Source organism: Mobula hypostoma, chromosome 18 (assembly GCF_963921235.1).
Source record: "Mobula hypostoma chromosome 18, sMobHyp1.1, whole genome shotgun sequence".
NCBI classification, from domain to species: Eukaryota; Metazoa; Chordata; class Chondrichthyes; order Myliobatiformes; family Myliobatidae; genus Mobula; species Mobula hypostoma.
In genome coordinates this window covers 14202182-14226154 of record NC_086114.1, presented here as the reverse complement: position 1 = coordinate 14226154, position 23973 = coordinate 14202182, and the positions used below count along the sequence as shown (strand labels likewise).

General features: G+C 42.2%; 1 protein-coding gene across 1 annotated transcript in view; it reads left to right on the top strand.

The window, feature by feature from the left end:
- Positions 1 to 23973, top strand: part of LOC134358349 (sorbitol dehydrogenase-like) — a 54984-nt gene that overhangs the window by 8120 nt on the left and 22891 nt on the right. The window contains exons 5-9 of the mRNA XM_063070475.1: positions 4811 to 4970; positions 7955 to 8073; positions 11291 to 11356; positions 16425 to 16600; positions 22349 to 22470. Of these exons, the coding sequence (XP_062926545.1) occupies positions 4811 to 4970; positions 7955 to 8073; positions 11291 to 11356; positions 16425 to 16600; positions 22349 to 22470 (643 nt within the window). The remainder of the gene's footprint in view (positions 1 to 4810; positions 4971 to 7954; positions 8074 to 11290; positions 11357 to 16424; positions 16601 to 22348; positions 22471 to 23973) is intronic.

Sequence of the window (23973 nt, the reverse complement as noted above, 5' to 3'; positions counted from 1 at the left end):
TCTTTCCTTGCCTTTGTGATTCCCTTCTGCATCCTCTGTGTGTTTTCCTCCAGATTTCAGCAGGGGTGTCCGCCGCTTTGTTCGCTAAACCAGCCGGCATAAGCACAATCAGCTGGTCCCTGGAATAAACAATGCGACAATACTGCTGCCCCGCTAATGAGATGTGCCCGAATGTAACTATTTCCAGCGCTAAAAACCCAAATAATACTCTCTCCACCAGCATGTTATGAGAATGCAGGGTGACTTGGACAGGTTGGGTGAGTGGGCAGATGCATGGCAGATGCAGTTTAATGTGGATAAATGTGAGGTTATCCACTTTGGTGGCAAGAACAGGAAGGCAGATTACTATCCGAATGGTGTCAAGTTAGGTAAAGGGGAAGTACAATGAGATCTAGATGTCCTTGTTCATCAATCACTGAAAGTAAGCATGCAGGTACAGCAGGCAGTGAAGAAAGCAAATGGCATGTTGGCCTTCATAACAAGGGGAGTTGAGTATAGGAGCAAAGAGGTCCTTCTGCAGTTGTACAGAGCCCTGGTGAGACCACACCTGGAGTATTGTGTACAGTTTTGGTCTCCAAATTTGAGGAAGGACATTCTAGTTATTGAGGGAGTACAGCGTAGGTTCACAAGGTTAATTCCCTGGATGGCAGGACTGTCATATGTTGAAAGATTGGAGCAACTGGGGTTGTATACACTGGAATTTAGAAGGATGAGGGGGGATCTGATTAAAACATATAAGATTATTAAGGGATTGGACACGCGAGAGGCAGGAAACATGTTCCCGATGTTGGGGCAGTCCAGAACCAGAGGCCACAGTTTAAGAATAAGGGGTAGACCATTTAGAACGGAGTTGAGGAAAAACTTTTTCACACAGAGGGTTGTGGTTCTGTGGAATGCTCTGCCTCAGAAGGCAGTGGAGGCCAATTCTCTGGATTCTTTCAAGAAAGAGTTAGATAGAGCTCTTAAAGATAGCGGAGTGAAGGGCTATGGGGAGAAGGCAGGAAAGGGTACTGATTGTAGATGATCAGCCATGATCACAGTGAATGGTGGTGCTGGCTCAAAGGGCTGAATGGCCTACTCCTGCACCTATTGTCTATTGTCTAATGAAATATAGCCACTTGGGTGCCTTCTTTGTAGCTGCATCAATATGTGGGTCCAGATTAAACTGGTCTCCCATCAGTTCAAGTGCAAACTGTCCCACTTGTGTAGGTTCCACCTGTCCTGGAAGAGAGCTCAATGATCCAAAAATCTGAAACCTCCTTCTTGCACCATCAACTTAGCTACTTGTTACCAATTGCACTATCTTCCTCTTTCTTGCCTCACTAGCAGGTGGCATGGGTAGCAACTCTGAGATCACCACCATGGAGATCCTGTCTTTTAACTTAGTATCTAACTCCCTGAACTCACCTTGCAGGACCTTGTCATTATTCTTGCCTATGTCATTGGTACCAATGCGTTCCATGACCTATGGCTTCTCACTTGACACCCCCCATAAAAAATGCTGTGTACTCGATCCAAGGCATCTCTGACCCTAGCACTTGGGAGGCAACATACCATACGGGAATCTCATTCTTGTCCACAGAATCTCCTGTCAGTTCCCCTAACCAATGAATCCCCTATCCCCTATGTGGGGATGGAACTGGACTCTCTCACGGTGGTGTCTGAAAAGAGGATGCTGTCTAAGTTGCATGCCATCTTGGACAATGTCTCCCATCCACTAGGTAATGTACTGGGTGGGCTCAGGAGTACATTCAGCCAGAGACTCATTCCTCCAAGATGCAGCACAGAGCGTCATAGGAAGTCATTCCTGCCTGTGGCCATCAAACTTTACAACTCCTCCCTTGGAGGGTCAGACACCCTGTGCCGATAGGCGGGTCCTGGACTTATTTCATAATTTACTGGCATAATTTACATATTACTATTTAACTTATTTATGGTTCTATTACTATTTATTATTTATGGTGCAACTGTAACGAAAACCAATTTTCCCCTGGGATCAATGAAGTATGACTATGACTATCATTACCACTCCCGGGTATACCAAGAGGTTAGTTTTATATGAGATACGCTCAGTGGCCACTTCATTAGGTACCTCCTATTTGTGGTCTTCTGCTGCTGTAGCTCATCCACATGTGTTGCTACCACATGATTAACTGACTATATATTTGCATTCATGAGCAGGTGTATAGATGTATCTAATTAATTGGCCATTGAGTGTAGGTGACATTATGAAATAGATAGGTTTAAATCTGCATATGGAAAACAGCTTGGTTTGGGGAACACAGATCTAACCCTAAGAAGTTCAGGTAGTACTATGTAAGCATCAAAAACTCAATTGATTCTTTAAGAAGATACTGGTGCTAGTCCCACGGCTTTCAGGCATGAACACTTCTGTGGAATGTCAACTGTATGTTTCAGTGCTTTGATGCATATATCACAAATAAAGCTAATCTTTAATGTTAGGTCCAGGAATGTTGCTAATATTTCCAATTTTGAAGAATAGGCTTTTTGGAGATCTTGCCTATACCAATCAAACAGCAGTGCCAACATTATAATAAGTAGAAAATACACACTAGTAACATGATCAATTTCTGAGAACACAGTGTAGTAGTTACTGTAATCACTTCACAGTGCCAGCGACCATCAATTGGGGTTCAAATCCCACCGATACCTGTAAGGAGTTTGTACATATTCCCCATGACCACCATGTCCTGGTGCTGCAGTTTTCCTTGACATTCCAAAGACGTGGTTAAGGTTAGTAAGTTGTATGTCACCTGAAGAATGGTGATACTTGCTGGGTGATCCCAGCACAATCCTCACTGATTTGATTTGATGTCACTGTATGTTTCAGTGCTTTGATGTATATATGACGAGGGTCTCGGCCTGAAACGTCGACTGCGCCTCTTCCTATAGATGCTGCTTGGCCTGCTGCGTTCACCAGCAACTTTGAATTTCCAGCATCTGCAGAATTCCTGTTGTTTGCATTTAATGTTAGTTTCCAGTTACAGAAAGCACAGTTAGTTTGTGGATTGTACTTTCCCAGTGTCATCTCATGGCTACACAGTGTTCCTTGGATTGTTTACCTTTCATGTCTAATTGTTTGTCTTTGGACTAGCTCTGGTTTTTCACTTTGTTGTGCAGGTGTCTCATTTGGTACCATGGGGATTTTTAAGCTCTTTTTGTATTTATCCCTTTTATTCAATTTGAGGTAATTTAATGAGCATTATATTTTCAATGTCTTACATTGTAGTTGATGGCTTTGGGGATTATTGCTTTGTCTGGATACCTATGTTGTCTGATTGATCCTGAATTCCTACTTGCTCCAGGGTGTATTTTAGGGACATGCCAACCACTCTTTGCTCGGTCGTTGTGGATCCTTCTCTGGTGAAATTCAGACCGAGTTCTTCTGTGTATCATGAGAGATTTCAGTTCTTCGAGATTTTGATCTCTTTATAGTTTAGCTGGTTATTTTCTGTAATCAATGGGGCTCCACAGGGGACTGTCTTGTCTCCCTTTCTCTTCACCATTTACACCTCGGACTTCAACTACTGCATCGAGTCTTGTCATCTTCAGAAGTTTTCAGATGACTCTGCCATAGTTGGATGCATCAGCAAGGGAGATGAGGCTGAGTACAGGGCTACGGTGGGAAACTTTGTCACATGGTGTGAGCAGAATTATCTGCAGCTTAATGTGAAAAAGACTAAGGAGCTGGTGGTAGACCTGAGGAGAGCTAAGGTACCGGTGACCCCTGTTTCCATCCAGGGGGTCAGTGTGGATATGATGGAGGATTACAAATACCTGGGGATACGAATTGACAATAAACTGGACTGGTCAAAGAACACTAAGGCAGTCTACAAGACGGGTCAGAGCTGTCTCTATTTCCTGAGGAGACTGAGGTCCTTTAACATCTGCTGGACGATGCTGAGGATGTTCTAAGAGTCTGTGGTGGCCAGTGCTATCATGTTTGCTGTTGTGTGCTGGGGCAGCAGGCTGAGGGTAACAGACACCAACAGAATCAACAAACTCATCCATAAGGGCAGTGATGTTGTGGGGGTGGAACTGGACTCTCTCACGGTGGTGTCTGAAAAGAGGATGCTGTCTAAGTTGCATGCCATCTTGGTCAATGTCTCCCATCCACTACATAATGTACTGGGTGGGCACAGGAGTACATTCAGCCAGAGACTCATTCCACCGAGATGCAACACAGAGCGTCATAGGAAGTCATTCCTGCCTGTGGCCATCAAACTTTACAACTCCTCCCTTGGAGGGTCAGACATCCTGAGCCAATAGGCTGGTCCTGGACGTATTTCATAATTTATTGGCATAATTTACATATTACTATTTAACTATTATGGTTCTATTACTATTTATTATTTATGGTGCAACTGTAACGAAAACCAATTTCCCCCGGGATCAATAAAGTATGACTATGACAATGACTATGACTAAATCTCTTGTTTTGTTTGAGTTGCCAAAGACTGTGATTTCTACACTTGACTTCACTAGTGATCCTTATACCCTGCTCTAGAGACTGTGCATGAAAATCCCAGGAGATCGGTAGTTTCTCAGATACTCCAACCACCCTGCCTGGCAACAAAAATCATTTCATCATCAAAGTCACTTAGATCACTTTTCTTCCTCATTCGGATGTTTGGTTTGAACAACAACTAAACCTCTTGACAATGTCGGCATGTGTTGCTGCCACATGATTGGCTGATTGGATATTTACATTAACAAGCAGGTGTACAGGTGTACCTAATAAAGTAGTCACTGAGAATATATCAAAGATCATTGTCTTCCTTTATTACAGGTGACAGAGTTGCCGTTGAACCTGGTTTTCCCAAAAAGAATGATGAGTTTGTTAAATCTGGACGCTACAACTTGACATTAACAGACTACACCGCTGGACTTCCTCCAAATAATGGAGCTATGTGCCAGTACTTGGCCCACAATGCCAACTACTGCTTCAAGTTAGTTTCTCAAACTACAGAGATGTTGACTGTTTTGAAATCCTAGATAAAGCAGTGTTGCAAATGAAATCCTGACAAAGGGTTATAGCCAGAAGTGTCAACTCTTTATTCCCCTCCATAGATGCTGCCTGACCTGCTGGGCTCCTCTAGCATTTTGTATGTTTTACTTTCAAATTAAATTCTTTATCTAAGATTCCAAATATTGTTTGATATTAATGAACACTGTTGCTGTGATGGAGATGGCAGAGACTGTAGCTGCTGAAATCTCCCCTCTACCTTCTAGTCCAGAAAAGAATCTCAACCCAAAATATTAGCTGTCCATTTCTCTCCAAAGATGCTCCCTGAGTTCCTTATGCACTTGCTAATGAGGAATTAGATTAATACAGCATGGAAGCAGGCCCTTTAGTCCAACTCTTCAATGCCGACCCCATTGCCCATGTGCAAGTTATATCTGTTGGCATTTAAAATTCAAAGTACATTTATTATAAAGTTACGTATATTTTATACACCCTTGAAATTTGTCACCTTACAGTCAGCCACAAAACAAAGAAACCCAATAGAACCTATTAATAAAAGACCATCAAATTGCCCTTTAATCCCCTCCTATCCATGTACTTACCAAGATGGTTTTAAAATATTGCTAATATACATGCCTGAAATGCTCTTTATGGCAGCTCATTCCAAATATGCACCATCCTTTGCGTGAAGAAGTTGCCCTTGATGTCTCTCACCTCTCATCTTAAACCTATACCCTCTTGAATTCAGTAGACATTCCTGGGAAAAAGATTATGTGCTTTCACACTGCCTGTGCCCTTTGTAATCTTATGTACCTCTATCAGGTCACCCCTTAACTTCCCATATTCTAAGAAACATAGTTCTCCAGTGTGCAGCACAGAAAGAGACTGTTTAACACAATGCTACAATGCTGGTTCTTTAAAGGTGCCAGTTCCCTAATTTTTATCCAGAGTACAGCAATTTATTTATGCACATCTCTCTTTATAATACTGTTAAACAAATTTCCTCAACACTTTCAGGCAGTGATGGTCAAATTACAACAATTCACTATGATAAATAAATAGTACTTCCTTATTTACTTCACTTTGCCTGCCAGTTGTTAAGTCTGAAATCTTTATCCTCTGATTACTAACCTTCCTGACAGGAAGGAAACACTTTCGCTATCTATTTTATCTAAAACATGTCATTTAAAATTATTAGATCATCCCCTAGCCTTTTGCATTCCAAGAACAATCGTCCCTGTTCTTTCGCCCCTACCTGCTTTCCATTGGAGGTTCCTCCACTCAAAAATGTTCCAACACTGCGAGAGTCCAGGACATCAGAATACAAGAACATCTCTTTAAGATACTAATCTTTTTTACTTGGACTTTCGGAAGGCTTTTGACAAGGTATCCCATGAGAGGTTAATAATCAAATTACAAGAGGTAGGGATTCAGGGTAAGTTGTGCGATTGGATGCAGAATTGGCTCAAGAATAGAAAACAATCAGTTATAGTGAGAGGATGATTTTCCCCACACTGAAAATGTTTAAAGTGGTGTTCCACATGGATCGGTTTTGGGGCCTCTGCTGTTTTTAATTTACATTAATGATTTGGATAAATACATAACAAATAAACTAGTAAAGCTTGCTGATGACACAAAATTATGGAGACAGGTTGATAACATTAGGCAGCAGAATCAATACAATTATATCTAAACAAAATCCAGATGTGGGCAGATAAATGGCAGATGAAACTTAATGTCAGTAAATATAAAGTATTACATATAGGAAGTAGAAATATTAGATATAAATATACAATGGGCGGGGGGTCTTGAGTTAGAAAATGCGCTGTATGAGAAGGATTTGGCGTCCTGGTAGACTTATCAGTATCAGCATCTAGACGATGCATAGAAGTGATTAGGAAGGCTAGTAGAATGATGCGCTCAGTGGAGTTCAAGTCAGGAGACGTTCTGCTTAAGCTGTATAATTAGCTCGTGAGGCCACACCTTGAATGCTGTGTACAATTTTTGGTCTCCATATTGTGAAGCATGTGAAGGCACTGGAGTTAGTCCAGAAAAGAGTAACCAGACTCATTCCAGGTCTGCAGGGTATGAGCAATGAAGAAAGATTGAAATAACTAAATATTTTTAGCCTAAGTAGATGCGGAATGAAAGGAGACATGATAGAAGTGCTCAAACTCATTAAGGGTATAATTAAGGTGGATGCCAGCTGCTACTTCAAAATTAATCCATCAGGGCCATGGGTGGAGACTGGTTAAAGGGAGATTTCAGACTAACATCAGGAAGCATTTCTTTATACAGTAAGCTGTGGATACATGGAACAAACTACCTAGTTGTGTAGTTGAGAGCGGTACCTTGGAGACTTTCATATCTAAACTCAATAGTTATTTCAACACACCATGTGAAAAGGAATTGGGCAAGCTTTGTTGGGCCAAATGGCCTGTTCTTGTCAAAAACTTTCTAATGTTCTAATCTTCTAAATTTGGCCTTACCAATATTATATGCAACTTCAACATAACATCCCAACTCCTGTAATCAGTACTTTGATTTATGAAGGCCATTGTGCCAAAAGATCTCTTTCTGGGCCTACCTACCTGTAATGCCACTTTCAAAGAACTATGGATCTGTATTCCCGGATCCCTCAGTTCCACTGAACGCCTCTGTGCCATATCGCTCACTGTGTAATTTCTAGCCTGGTTGGTCCTCCCAGAGTGCAACATCTCTCACTTGCCTACATTAAATTCCATCTGCCCATTTTTCCAGCTGGTCCCAATCCAGTTGCAAAGCTTCTTTCTGGCCATTATGCCCCAATCTTGGTGGCACTGACAACATCCCTGATTAGGGCAGGAAATCCAAAGAGAAGAAATTTAATATCTGGGGTTGTTCTTCTTAGACAGACAGATGGTTAATGGATGGTTTAATAATTATTAACAATGTTGTTCCATGCTTGTTATGTATACTGTCTTTCAGGATTCCTGACTCGTTGAGTTTTGAAGAGGGTGCTATGATCGAGCCACTTTCTGTTGCGATTCATGCCTGTCACAGAGGAAAAGTAACAATTGGCAAGATGATTTTCATCTGTGGAGCTGGTAAGGAGTTGCTTATGATGGGAAATGCTAATATTGTGTGTTTTAGTGTAATTAGCCTTGGTGTTTCAATACACAGCTGTGCCTGATAAAGTGGTCACTGTGTATATGTTCATAATCTTCTGCTGCTGTGACCCATCCACTCCAAGGTTCAATATGTTGTGCAATCAGGTGCTCTTCTGCACACCTCTGTTGTAACATGTAGATTTTTGAGTTACTGTCACCTTCCTGTCACATTGAACCAGTCTGGCCATTCTCCTCTGACTTCTTTTAATTCTCTCATTTCACCCACAGAACTGCCGGTCACTTGATGTTTTCATTTTATGCACCATTCTCTGTAAACTCCAGAGACTGTTTTGCATGAAAATCCCAGGAGATCAGTGGTTTATGAAGTACTCAAATCACCCCATCTGGCACCAGCTATCATTCCAAAGTCAAGGTCACTTAGATCACATTTTTTCCACAATCTGAAGTTAGGCCTGGACAATAAATGAACCTTTTCACCACATCTGCATGCCTTTATGCACTGAGTTGCTGCCACACAATGGCTGATTAAAATATTTGCATTAACAAGTAGGTGTACAGGTACCTAATAAAGTGGCCACTGAATATACAGTGGCTAATTAACTGACTATTTGCATTTCAATCCATCAGTGACAGGGTAAAGGGTACGAATCTCTTTCCCTTGGCAAGAGCACATGGGTTTAAGGTGAGAGGAGGGATTTTAGGAATCAGAGGGTTTACGTGGAGGGTGGTTGGTATCTGGAACTTGCTATCAGAAGAGATGGTGGAAACTGATGCAATCACAGCCAGGAGGCATTTAGGATGATAAGTGACTTGATAGCGATGTACATGATGATGAGAGGTATTGATTGAGTGGTCAACCAGAGACTTTTTCCCAGGATCTTAAAGAATTGTGAGGACTGCTGAGAGGGTCACTGGCGTCTCTCTTTCACTGATCTTAGATATTTGCCAGGAGTGCTGTGTACACAGGGCCCTTAGCATTGTCAAGAATCCCTCCCATTCATTCCACAATCACTTTGACCCTCTACCATCAGGCAGGAGGTATCGCAGCATCAGGCAGGAGCATGTAAGGCTCTTTAAAAGAACACCACTGGAAGCAGAGGTAAATTTGATTTACCTTGATAAACTCTGCACTCTGTAGCCATATTGAGAATATGCAAGCTCAACACAGCACGGGATCTGTGATTGAAACTGGGTTGCTGGAGTTGTGCAGTAATAGCCCTACTAGCTGCAGCACTGATTTAGTATTGGTTTTATACTTGATAAATATGACAAATATTTCACTTCTGTGCTGCACAACCCTTTTACCGTAACATTAAGGAAGGATTTATGTTTATATTTTGTCTTTTGTGACTCAGATGAGTCAGTACTGTAGAAGTTGTATAAAATGTTGGTGCGGCCAAATTTGAAGAACTGTGTGCAGTTCTGGAAACATATCAATATGATTGAAAGAGTACAGAGAAAATTTACAAGGATGCTGCTGGGACTAAGGGCCCAAGTTATAGAGAAAGGTTGAATAGGTTAGGTCTATATTCCCTGGAGCATAAGGGAATGATTTGATAGAAGTGTACAAAATTATGAGGGGTATAGATAGAGTTAATGCAAGCAGGTTTTTTTTCTCACTGAGGTTGGGTGGAAATAGAACTGGAGGTCATAGGTTATGAGTGAAAAGTGAAAATGTAAGGGGAATCTGAGGGGAACATCTTCACTCAGAGGGTGGTTTGAGTGTGGAATGAGTGCCTGTGAATAAGGGTTTGACTTCAATGTTTAAGGAAAATTTGGATAGGTACATAGATAGGAGAAGTATGGAGGGCTATAGTCCGGATGCGGGTTGAGAGGACTGGGTGGGCTGAAGGTCTTGCTTCTGTGCTGTGATGCTCTATAACAACTTTACAATCTCTAAATGGTCCATTGCCACTGTTTTGAGAAAAGAACAGGGGAATATTCTTAGCTGATGCTCATCTGTCCATCAATACTGAAATAGACTGGGGTGATCCTTACTGGCCAGTGTCAATGGATCCCTTTGAAACTGCAGGTTTCCAGTGGCTGAAACCTCAGTAAACCTCAGATTTCCACTCCTGGATAGTTGAATGCCCAACAAGCAAAGCTTATTTGCTGACGTAATGCTGTTCTGACATTACATTCTGTCACAAGATTCCACGTGGTCCAATGGTGAAGCCTAGTCTTCCTGGGATCCATTAGCATTATGCATAAAACCTGCATCACCATCTGATATGGAGGTGCCAACTGCACAGGATCAGAGAGAACATGCAGAGAGCTGTAAGCTCAGCCAGCTCCATCATGGGCACCAGCCTCCCCAGCATCCAGGATATCTTCAATAGGCGCTATCTGAAAAAGGCAGCATCCATCGTGAAGAATCCCCAGCATCCAGGACATGCTCTCTTTTCATTGCTGCCATCAAGGAGGAGGTACAGGAGTGAAAATGCACTCACTCAACTTTTCCGGGACAGCTTCTTCCCCTCCAACATTAGATTTCTGAATGGTCAATGAACCCATGAACACTACCTCACTGTTTGCTTTCTGTTTGCACTACTTATGTACTTTTATATTATATGTACTACTTATACAAAATGTCAAACTTCATGATATATCTCAGTGAATATAAACCTAGAGTAATTCTGATTCTAAAACCTGATAACTCCCATTATCTCAATGGGAATTCTTTTATATTACTGGACAAAGATTTTGTAGGTAAGTCATTTTTATTTTAATTATTTTTATTTGCTGTAATAAATCTAATTAGTTTTAAGTTTTCCTTTGCTTTAGATTTTTTAAAATTATTTAAAAATGTCAGTAGTTTTGAAAGATTATCAAGGAGTTTTTAATAAAAGCTGCTAAAACCTTTAATGGTCCAACAGAACAGAAGCAGAACAGAAGCCTTGAAGCCTTCTTTCCAGTTAAAGCCTATCAGGGCCATTCTGGAGGTGACCCCCCCCCCCCCCCCACACACACACACACACACACACACACACACACACACACACACAGTGACCTCTGACTCCCTGGAGTGATTCTAATTGGCTGCTGTGTTTTATACATTATCCTAGTAATCACGGTTTAGCAAGTAATCGGCTCAAAAAGTGATTTGAAGTATTCCACAGTCATGAAAGATGCTATAGAAATGCAGTGAGCTAGCAACATTATATTCTAATTGATGTACTATTCATTTATTAAGGAACAATTGGACTTATGTGCATGTTGGTCGCCAAGACAATGGGGGTAGCTCAAGTGGTGATTTGTGGTAAGCAACATAGTGCTTTGTAAACTATTCACAGTGAATACATTGAATCAGTTCGTTCTCTATTGTGTTGCCCATAATATTGCAATTTTTTGGTGATTCTGTTCAATAATCTAAACAACACCCTGGCAAATCTCCTCTGCACTCTTTCTGTACTGTGGCAATTAGAAATGTATACAATATTTCAAGTACAGCCAAGTACAGTGTTTTGTAAAGTTGTAACAAACATACCAACTCTTATATTCTATGCCTAGAACTGTAAGGGCAATGAAAGCAAGCATGTCTTATGCCTTCTTCATCATCCAGCTGATCTGTGTTGCCACCTTCAGGGAACAGTTGACTTGGAATCCTGGGTCTCTTGATCATCAACATTCCTTGGCCTTCCACCATTCACTATATATGTCTCATGGGTATTTGAGTTCCCAAAGTGCATCACCTCACACTTGTCAGGATTAAATTCTGTCTGTCATGCTGTGACCAACTTTCTATCTGATCTACATAGAGAGAATAACATGCAAGAATGAACCTTGTATCGAATGGACAGGGGGTGGGATGGCTCTGTGGGTAAAAAATGAAATCAAATCCTTAGAGGTGATATAGGATTGGACGATGTAGAAACCTTGTGAGTGGAGTTAAGAAATTGAAAGGGTAAAAAGACCCTGATGGGAGTTATATACAGGCCACCGAACAGTGGCCAGTTGTGGGATATAAATTTCAATGGGAAATAGAAATGGTATGTAAAAGGGCAATGTACGTTTGTACAATAGTCATGGGGATTTTAATGTACAGGCAGCTTGGGAAAATCAGGTAGTTGCTGGATCCCAAGAGAGGGAATTTGTAGAATGTCTATGACATTCTGGAGCAAATTATGGCTTTTTAGAGCAATGTGATTGAGCCCACTAGGGGAAAGGCAATTCTAGACTGGGTGTAATTCGAGAGTATCAGAGCAGATGTGAGTATAGTTGCTATTACTAATGGTGTACTAATGTGTCAGTGATGTCCCAGTATCGCTCACTAGATCTGGAACATCTCACAATTAAATGCTGGCCATTTTACCTGCCGTGGGCGATTTCAGCGATCATTTTGGTAGTGGTGTACGTTCCACCTCAGGCCAATGTCAAACAGACTCTAGATGAGCTAAGTGATGTAATCAACAGACATGAAAAAGTATATCCCAATGCTTTCCCCATCATTTTGGGGGATTTTAACCGGGCCAATTTGTTAAAGCCACTAAATATTTATTATCAACAAATCACCTGTAGGGCAGAGGAAATAACACATTGGGCCACTGTTACACTAAGTTCAAGAATGCCTACCATGCTATTCCACACCCACACTTTGGTAAGTCTGATCAGGTGTCTGCACTTCTACTCCCTGAGTATAGGCAGAGACTAAAGACTGCAGCACCAGTAGTGAGAACCAAGAAAGTATGGACCAGGGAAGCACAAGATTGCTTATAGGACTGCTTTGAATTGGTGGACTGAACTGCATTCAGGGAATCATCTTCAAGTCTGGAGAATATGCCACAGTTGTTACCAACTTCATTAAAACCTGTGTGGAAAACTGTGTGCTTACAAAAACTTACATTACATTCCTAAACCAAAAGCCATGGATAAACCAGGAGGTTCGTAGTCTGTTGAGGGCTAAATCTGTGGCATTTAAGTCTGGCAACCCAGGTCTATAAGAAAACCAGGTATGACTTGTGGAGGGTTACTTCAGGAGCCAAGAAACAATTCCGAGGGAGGGTGAGGCAACATCAGATGCACATCAACTGTGGTAGGGATTGCAGGCCATTACCTTCTACAAAGCAAAACCCAACTTCATGAATGGTGGCAATGCTTCACTACCAGACAAGCTCAAGGCCTTTTATGCTCACTTTGAAAAGGAGAATAAAACCACAGCTATGAGGATCCCTGCAGTATCCAGTGACCCTTGGAGGCCGTCTTCCAAGAGAGTGAACCCTCACAAGGTGGTAGAGCCTGGTGGTGTCTCTGAAAACCTGTGCCAACCAACTGGAGGGGGTATTCAAAGACATCTTCAATTTCTCATTGCTATGGTCGTAAGTTCCTACCTGCTTCAAAAAGGCAACAATTATACAAGTGCCCAAGTAGAGCAGCATGAGCTGCCTTAACAACTATTGTCCAGCAGCACTCACATCCACATGATGAAATGCTTTGAGAAGTTGGTCATGGCTAGAATCAACACCTGTCTTGGGAAGTAATGGACCCACTGCAATTTGCCTGTCACAACAATAGATCTACAGCAGATGTGATCTCAATGGCTCTTCACATAGCCTTGACTCACCTGGACAATGCAAATACCTATGTTAAGATGCGGTTTATTGACAATAGCTCAACATTTAACACCACCAATCCTCTAAACCTCCCTTTGCAACTGGATCCTCAGCTTCCTAACCGGAAGACCAGAAACTGTGCAGATTAGAAATAACATCTCTACCTCACTGACAATCAACACTGGGATCTGTGCTTAGCCCACTGCTCTACTCTCTCTACACCCAGGACTGTGTGGCTAGGCATAGCACAAATGCCATCTATAAATTTGCTGATGATACAACCATTATAGGCAGAATTTCAGATGGTGACGAAACGGTGTACTGGAGCAAGATATATCAGTTAGTTGAGTGGTGTCCCAGAAACAACCTTGCACTTAACACCAATAAGACCAAAGAGCTGATTCTATGTTTCAGAAAGAGTAAGATGAGGGAACACATACCAATCCTCACAGAGGGATCAGAAGCGGAGAGAGTGAGCAATTTCAAGCTCCTGGGTGTCAATATCTCTGAAGACCTAACCTGGACGCAACATATTGATGCCCCTATAAAGACGGAAAGTCAGTTACTCTATTTCACTAGGAGGAGATTTGGTTTGTCAACTAAAGCACTCAAAAACTTCTTCAAGTCTACCGCCGAGAGCCTTCTGACTGGTTGCATCACCATCTGGTTGTGGGGGTGAGGAGGGGGTGGCTACTGCACAGGATCGAACTGAGTTGCAGAAACTTGTAAAATTGGTTAGCTCCATCATGGGTACTAGACTCCATAGTATCCAAGGCATCGTTAAGGAGCAGTGGCTTAGGAAGGCAGTGACCATTGCCAAGGACACCCACTGCTCTCTTCTCATTGTTACTGTCAGGAAGGAGGTACAGAAGCCTGAATGCACACAGTCAGTGATTCAGGAACAGCTTCTTCCCCTCTGCCATCCGATACCTAAATGGCCATTGAACCCATGAACATTAACATGCTACATTTTCATTTCTGTTTTTTTGTACTACTTATTTTAATGTAACTATTTAATAGACATAAATATACTTACTATAATTCAATTTTTCTTTTCTCTATATTTACTGCATTTATCATGTATTTCATTGTGCTACTACTATAAAGTTAACCTATTTCATGACATGTACAGGTGATATTAAACTTAATTCTGATCTTTCAAGACCATCAGACATAGGAGCAGGATTATGTCATTCAGCCCATCGAGTCTGTTCAGACATTCCATCATGGTAGATTTATTATCCCTCTCAACCCCATTCTGCTGTCTTCTCCCTGTAATTGTTGACGCCTGATTAATCAAGAACCTATTCAAGAATCTACATCTTAAATATATCCAATGAACTGACTGTACAGCTCTCTGTGACAATGAATTCCACAGATTCACCACCCTCTGGCTAAAGAAATTTTTCCTCATCTCTGTTATGAATGGTTGTTCCTCAAATCTGAGGATATGCCCTCTGGTCCTAGAGTCTTCCATAAAGGAAACATCTTCCCCACATCCATTCCATTTAGGCCTTTCAATATTTGATAGGTTTCAATGAGAAAGTTCCCATTCCCATCCCTCCCATTCTTCTAAATTCCAGAGAGTTCAGGCCCAGAGCCATCAAATGCTCCTCATATGTTAACCCTTACACTCCTGGGATCATTCTTGTGAACCTCCTCTGGACACTCTCCAATGTAGCACATCTTTTCTTAGATAAGGGGCCCCAGACTGCTCACAATACTCCAAGCAGTCTAACCAATACCTTATAAAGCCTCAGAATTACATCCTTGCTTTTATGTTTTGGTCTTCTTGAAATGAATGCTACATTGCATTTACTTTCCTTATCACTGGCTCAACCTGCAAGTTAACCTTTAGGGCAGTGGTCCCCAACCTCCGGGCCATGAAGAATGTAGCCAGGATGCACCCAGCACATCTTTAAGAAAAAAGTCGAAATAAAGAAGCTAATTAATTAGTGCTGCCCGGCACGTAAATGTCGGCCCAGATCAGAGGCGATTGCTGATTGCGTAGAGCAAGTGAAATCGGCAATTGCCTCTGATCTGGGCCGACATTTACGTACCAGGCGGCACCTAATTAATTAGCTTATTTATTTCGGCTTTTTTCTTAAAGATGTGCTGGGTGTGTCCCGGCTACTGCTGCACCCCGCATGCTTTGCGGCCTGGTATCGGTCCGTGGCCCGGAGGTTGAGGACCATTGCTTTAGGGGATCTTGCACGAGGAATCCCAAGTCCCTTTGCAGTTCTGATTTTTGAAATTTCTCCCCATTTAGAAAATAGTCCACACCTTTATTCCTTCTGCCAAAATGCATGACCATGCACTTCCCTACACTATATTCCATCTGCCACTTCTTTGCCCATTCCTCCAATCTGTCTCAGTCCTTCTTCAGATACCCTGCTCCAAAACACAACACAACTTGCCCCTTCACCTATCTTCATATTATCCGTAAACTTGGCCACAAAGCCATCAATTCCTTCATCCAAGTCAAGAACCAGTCCCAATACTACACAACTGCACAGCACCTCTAGTCACCGGCAGCCAACCAGAAAAGGCCCCTTTTACTCTCTCTCTTTGCCTCCTTCCAGACAGCCAATCTTATATCATGCCAATACCTTTCCTGTAATACCATGGACTGTTATCTTGTTAAGCAGCCTCATGTTCAGCACTCTGTCAAAGGCCTTCTAAAAATCCAAGTACACGACATTCACTGACTCTCCTTTGTCTATCCTGCTTGTTTTTAGTTGATTTTCTTCATCAAAGGTTGTTCTCTTTGTTTTAAAGATTTAAACAGTAGTCGGTTGGAAGTGGCAAAGAAACTAGGGGCCGATTTTACGATTAAAGTAGACGGAGAGACACCTCAAATCTTGGCCAAGAAAGTAAGGGCTGCTCTTGGCGCCATGCCGGATGTAAGCCTCGAATGCAGTGGGGCAGAGTTATGCGTGCAGGCTAGCATCTATGTAAGTACCACATCAGCTTACCTGCATGGTGTTTGCTGACAGCTACCCTTGTATTTCTAAGCACAAGAACTACACATTGTGGCAAGCATTCGGTCCATGATGACAGGCAAGAAGAGCTCATTTAACTCAACAGCCATTTTTATTGCAATAAACACAAACATAGACCAGACACTATGATCTGGGGAGAGAACATACTCAGTCACATACAGGCAGGGAAGTGATTATTACATACCCAGGTTACAGTCAGGGTGAATACACATGTGAATAATTGTATAACCTAGTGGTCACCAACCTTTTTAAGCCCAAGATCCCCTACCTCGACCTTAGTGAAAGGCAAGATCTACCTACTAAATCGTTTAGAGAAAAAAACAGCTCAGATTGTACTTCCAATTTGAGGCCTTTTATTTGGGCTAATTGTATTTGAATTACACAAAATACTCTTGTCAAACTTTCAAATTAATTCAAACAAGGAAACACTGTAACTAGCATATCAAACAGGCCATAGCTGTCTTTCTTTAAGAATATGACAATGCTTCACACTTTTAATTCTAAGTTTCGTTATTTAATTTTATTTCAACATGAAAAATAAATGAATAAAAATTGACTGTTGCAATCAGTGTGATGACTGGGGCTGAATACTTTCTGCTAGTTCCCTGAAATTTGGCTCATAGCTACAGACAGCCAGTCTGAGACAGTCTGTGAGGTGTAGGGTTGCCAACTGTCCCATATTTGCCAGGACATTCCGTATATTGGGCTAAATTGGCTTGTCCCATATGGGACCGCCCTTGTCCCATATTTCCCCCGCTAAGGTAGAGCGTTCCTATGAAACCTTTCATGCTGAAATGGCATAAAGCGAAGAAGCAATTGCCATTAATTTATATGGGAAAAATTTTTGAGTGTTTCCAGACCCAGAAAATAACCTACCAAATCATACCAAATAACACATAAAACCTAAAATAACACTAACATATAGTAAAAGCAGGAACGATATGATAAACACACAGCCTATATAAAATAGAAATAATGAAGATTAAACCAAAACCGATCCGTGGAAAAAAATCGACACGTACACACATGCGCACACAACTGCCCACGCAAGGCTTCATGGTCATGGTAGTCTTTCTCGGGGTAAGTACAAGTGTCCTGGGATTTGACTGCTACTTTTGTCCCTTATTTGAGAGTGAGAAAGTTGGCAACCCTAGTGTGGTGTCTGTCAGTAAGTCAGCTCCTGTACTTAGATTTAATAATTTTCATCTGTGAAAATGCAATTTCACATAGATAAGTTGACCCAAAGTAGGCACTGACTTTTAGTGCTATAAAATCAACGCACACACCACGCATTGCTGGGGCCCCATTAGTAGTAATTGCCACCAGTTCATGAATGGGGATGTCATTTTCATGGACATATTTTTTAAACTCATTGTAAATATCTTCACCTCGCGTTCTCTCCTTTAATTGCAAAAGCGTGAAGAAGTCCTCCTTTGTTGTAAAATCCTGGAAAGCCATTCTGACAAATACAAGAAGCTAAGCTGTTTGCATTACATTCAGGGATTCATCGAACTGTAGTGAAAAATATTCACGTCCTCTAACGGTGACTCTACCCTCCTTGTCACTGTTGCAGGGCCAAGCGGTATATTATGTATTGCGGTTGTGATGTCGATTTTGTTTTGAAAGTCATTAAAACCAGCCTTTGTGGTAATGGCCATTGCTTCCTTGAATAAATCACCATCTGTAAAAGGCTTCTTGTGTTTAGCCAAAAGGTGACTTACACAAAATGATGCTTCAATTGCAGGCTTATTTTGAGCAGCATGTTTTGTGAAATATGATTGCTGGGCCTTCAACCCCGATTTCAGCTCCTCAACTTTCCTGACATGAATTGCGCTCTTTGGGGGATAGGTGTCTTTAAATTTCTGGTGGTTGGTGTTGTGGTGCCGCTCCAGATTCCCTCTTCTTTAAGTCAGTGCTCGTGTTTGGTGGCACAACATACATACACACTTGTCTTGCACCAAGGTAAATAGAAATTCCCCTTCCCATTCTGGATGGAATTTGTACGTTTTCGCCTTCTTTCGTGGAGCCTCCGCCATGCTATCAGGATATCGTGAACGATTGCCGACTGTGTCGCCTCTGATCTAGGCCAACATTTACGTGCCGGGCGGCACCTAATTAATTAGCTTGTTTATTTCGGCTTTTTTTCTTAAAGATATGCAAGGTGCGTTCCGACCACCGCTGCACCACTGCATTCTTTGTGGCCCGGAGGTTGGGGACCACTGCCGTATATTGATGTTTGCGACAGTCTGTACTCTTATCTAATCTGATTGGTCACTTTGATGCAGCACAGGCTATGCTGAAAACGCGGTGCATGGCGGGGGAGCTATACACACATGCGCACTGGGCAGAAAGAACGGAACTAAAACCCCGCAACCCGGAAACAATCTCTCTTTACAAACAACTTTTCATAATTGTAACTTTTCACGTAATTGTCGGCCCAGATCAGTGCCGATTGCCGGTTGCATCACCTCTGATCTGGGCCGACAATTATATGTGGGGCGGCACCTAATTAATTAACATGTTTATTCGGCTTTTTTTTTAAAGATGTGCTGTGTGCCTCCCGGCTACTGCTGCATTCTCCGCGAATCGGTACAGTATCTGTCTGGGGCCCGGGTGTTGGGGTGGTGGGACACGGGGGTGTCATCTCATCATCGATCAGGGCAGGCAGCTCATCTTCTCCTATGACTGCCCGCCTCGATGTCGAAGGTCGAGGTTTGTCGTCTGCTGTGGAAGGCTTGCTTGAATGCTGAGCCTTGTGCATTTTTCTATCATACAGTTCTTTGTAAGGACTCAAAGAATCTTGCAAATATCCCCTAAACCTATGTACCCTTTCAAAATTAAAGTCGTACTTTATCATTACTCATTCCGTTTCGATTGTTATCCTTTCCTTTTCCAATTGCATCAGCTCTTCATCTATCAGTTCTTGGTCATGGGATGCCAAAACCTCTTCAACATCATCTTCGTCAGCTTCCACAAGCCAAACTCATTTTGTCCTTGCTTCGTTCACCACGATCGAAACGCTTAATTATGTCTAGTTTTACGCTAAGTGTAGCACCCTTACGAGCTCTTTCAGGCTTTTCCGACACCATAGAACTCATCTTGCAAACGACTGCTCACAGGCTCGTGTTAAAGCAATGCTGGCGAGAATGCCGTTCTGAATCCTGGGAGAGCGGCTGCTCGGGGCGCGCACTGCTTTTTATCGCGCGCTGATTTTTTTTTGCGTGCTGAATTTTTTATCGCGCGCTGAATTTTTTCGTAACAGTGAAAACACCTTCTGAAAGCGAAAACAGGGTACTAATGTAGGTGTTTCGTAACAGTGAGGTTTCGTAAAGCAAGCATCCGAAAAGCGGGGGACACCTGTACTGTTACAGTCAGGGTTCCACACACGTGTGAATAATTGTATGAAATACCCTGGATTCCTTGGCTGTGTAAGTCTGGGGAAGACAACATCCGGCCTCACCAAACTCGTGAGATTGAGGCGCTCTCAGTCCCACCCTAAACCCCTGTCTGTGTGGATGCTGTGTCATTTGCTACCCTGTTACAAATGAATGCCATGAAATGACAGTGCACTGCATATGATGAAAGGAATTTTATTTATGAATTTTAACTAAAGGGCTAGTAAAGGTTAACAAAAAGAAAAGGGCCCATTCTAATTAAACAATCAAATGTGCACAATTTGGAGCTCATCTTGAACTTCTCTGTCACTCACGCACTGGGCCCTTGGTCAACATGAAAGCCCACGCCACCTTCCGAATGTCGCTCGCAATCCATCTCGACCAAACGGGTCTGCCATCGAATCATATGCTACGACCGATTCTCCCCGGCGTCTTCTTTCTTCATCTCCTCTCAAACAAAAGCTCCTCACTGTTGTAGCGTGGATGAAATTACTGGAGAGACAGAGTCACTGGTAGATACAAAGCAGATTCTTTATTCGACACAACAAGCAGGCATCATACGGACGGAGACGCTTTAGGTAGAAAGGTCTGCTAGTCCAATGTGGGCTCAATATTTATACGCTAAACACAATGGCAATCGCTACTTAAAAAGTTATAGACAATGCATAAACAATGCTTCCCCTTGAAACTACATACAAAATATCACACCATCCTTTCCTTCTGACGCCAACATTTCTGGGTTGGTATCCATAGCCTTTAGGAATGCAAGTTAAGTCTACGATACATTTATTTGGCATTTTCCGTGCTAACATAGAAGACAATTAATATTTATAATATATAGATAATACTGTCTTCAAAACTACAGCATCAGGCCCCAGAAGCATCTGGTATTCACACCTTTTTAGGAAGCGCATTGTTGTGGACTCAATCCACAATACTTTGTCAAATAGAAGTCTGGTGGCCAAAGTCATTTAAGTATAAACAAATCACCTACCCAAAAAAACTCACTCTAACACTCACCAGAGAAGCCTCCCCGTAATCTGACCATCCTAATTAGATGGCATATATTTCTCCTCATGGCTTATCTTCAACAATAACCCAGACATAAACTGAAAATAAGCAGCTCTCACAGAACAGCACAAAATGAAATATTTATTTATTTGTTTGTTTGTTTGTTTATTTATTTGGAGTTACAGCACAGTAACAGGCCTTCCGGCTCAATGAGCCTGTGCTGCCCAATTTACACCTAAGTGACATACAGCATACATAACAGTAAGAAATATGAACCGGGGCATTACATGTATAACCCTAGCTAAAATGTAACAATAAATGAGCTTGAACATCCCACCATAATCCCACAAAAGCATTTTAACACAAGAACAATAATTGGCGCTGGGCCGCTAGGAATGCAGGGGTGGGCTGCTGATCACTCCTCCCCCCACCCCGGGAACTCTACACTGCCCCCACCTGAAGGGTTAGCCATTCCCAGCAATCCCAGAGTCCACAACAAAGTCCAAAAGTGGTGGTTGACGATGCCGTCTAGGGTGCCGTGGGGCGTCTGTAGCTCCCCCATGGGAAGAACTGTTTGGGCGAGGGAAGTGTCACTTCCTCCCTTCAGCCTTGCTGGGTCGATGGTGGCCAAGGGCCAATATGGTGCCAACCGGTCCCGGTGCAGCACAACTGCCTTCTGCTGCTCAGGCAACTGCATTTATTTTATTGTAATCTATTTCAGAGATACAGCATAGAATAGGCCCTTTCACCCTAACAAACCGTGTCACCCAGCAACCCACCTATTTAACCCTAGCCTAATCACAGGACAATTTACAATGACCAATTAACCTACTAACTGATAGATCTGAGGACTCTGGAAGGAAACTGGAGCACCTGGAGGAAACCCATGCAATAATGGACAAAACGTACAAATTATGAGTTGTAATAATGTCGTGCTAACCGCTAGCATGGTGCCACATTTGTACACAATATTTAAAAAGTGAAATACTTAAACACATTTTATTCCATATCTGTACTTTAAATTATTTTTATATAATTCTTTCTACTTCATAATTGTTGAATGTGGTCTTTTGTTATATGTTGTGGCCTGGCCAACATACCACCGCAAATCTGTGATACATGTAAATGTATATGCATGATGAATTAAGTTGACCCGTGATTGTTAATCCTTGATCATGTGCCCTCCAATGGATTGTATGCTACAGGAGCTTGTCATTTTGAAATACTTTAGTTACTTGTAGTGCACAAGGAAGGGAGCATCACTAATCCTGTTTCTTCAAACACTATTTCCTAGGCTACACGTTCAGGAGGGACTGTGGTTCTGGTTGGTACTGAGGAAGACCATGTGAACATTCCAATAATCCAGGCAATTATTCGGGAGGTGGATATTCGAGGAGTTTTTAAGTATTGTAACACGTAAGTATTGACAATATCTTTGCCTGTTCAAATTTGAAGTCACAGAGCCAGGGAGCAAGGAAGTGAGCCATCTGGACCCAGAATCCTTGCTGATCCTTGAACCCTTTTGCAATAATCTTACACTCATCCCATCCCATTTACTCCTTTTACCCAGACTCTTGGTATTAATCCCAGTTTCTGGTTTAAGATGGTACTACGGAAGACGTGTGACAGCTGACTGGTGGTTCAAAAGCAAAGGAATTCAATTAAAAGCATTAATAATAACACTTCTTTGAAATAAGTTGCAAAATTTGCTGATGACACTAAACTGAGTGGAAAAGCAAATTGTACAGAGGATGTGGAGAGTCTGCAGAGGGATATAGATAGGTTAAGTGAGTGAGCCAAGTCTGGCAGATGGAATATAACATTGGTAAATGCGAGATCATGCACTTTGGAAGGAATAATAGAAGTGCAGATTATTATTCAAATGGTGAAACATTGCAGCATGCTGTTGTGCAGAGGGACTTGGGAGTGCTTGTGCATGAATTGCAAAAAGTTGGCTTGCAGGTACAACAGGTTATTAAGGAGGCAAGCGGAATGTTGGCCTTCATTGCTAGAGGGATTGAATTCAAGAGCAGGGAGGTCATGCTGCAACTATACAGCCTACTGGTGAGGCTGCACCTGGAGTACTGTGTGCAGTTCTGGTCTCCATACTTGAAGGATATACTGGCTTTGGAGGCAGTGCAGAGGAGGTTCACCAGGTTGATTCCAGGGATGAAGGGGTTAACCTATGAGGAGAAATTGAGTTGCTGGGACTATACTGTTTGGAGTTCAGAAGAATGATAAGGGATCTTATAGAAACATACAAAATTTTGAAAGGGATAGATAAGATAAAAGTAGGAAAGTTGTTTCCATTGGTAGGTAAGAATAGAACCAGAGGACATTGCCTCAAGATTCAGGAGAGAAAATTTAGGATGGAGATGAGAAGAAACAGTTTTTCCCAGAGAGTGGTGAATCTGTGGAATTCTCTGCCCAGGGAAGCAGTTGAGGCTTCTTCACTAAATATATTTAAGAAACAGTTCGATAGTTTTTTACATAGTAAGGGAATTAAGGGTTATAGGGAAAAGGCAGGTAGATGGAGCTGAGTTTACAGACAGATCAGCCATGCTCTTATTGAATGGCGGGACAGGCTCGATGGACTGGATGGCCTACTCCTGCTCCTGTTTCTTATGTTCTGCCCATAGCAGTGAGAGGTTGAAAAAGTCCTTGAATACTCCCGCTAGTTGGTTGGCACAGGTTTTCAGAGCCTTACCAGATACTCCATCGGGACCTTCAGCCTTACGAGGGTTCACTCTCTTTAAAAACAGCCTAACATCGGCCTCTGAGACAGAGATTACAGGGTCATCAGGTGCAGCAAGGATCTTCACAGCCATAGTTGTGTTCTCCCTTTCAAAGCATGCATAGAAGGCGTTGAGTTCATCTGGTAGTGAAGCATTGCTGCCATTCATACTACAGGTTTCCCCC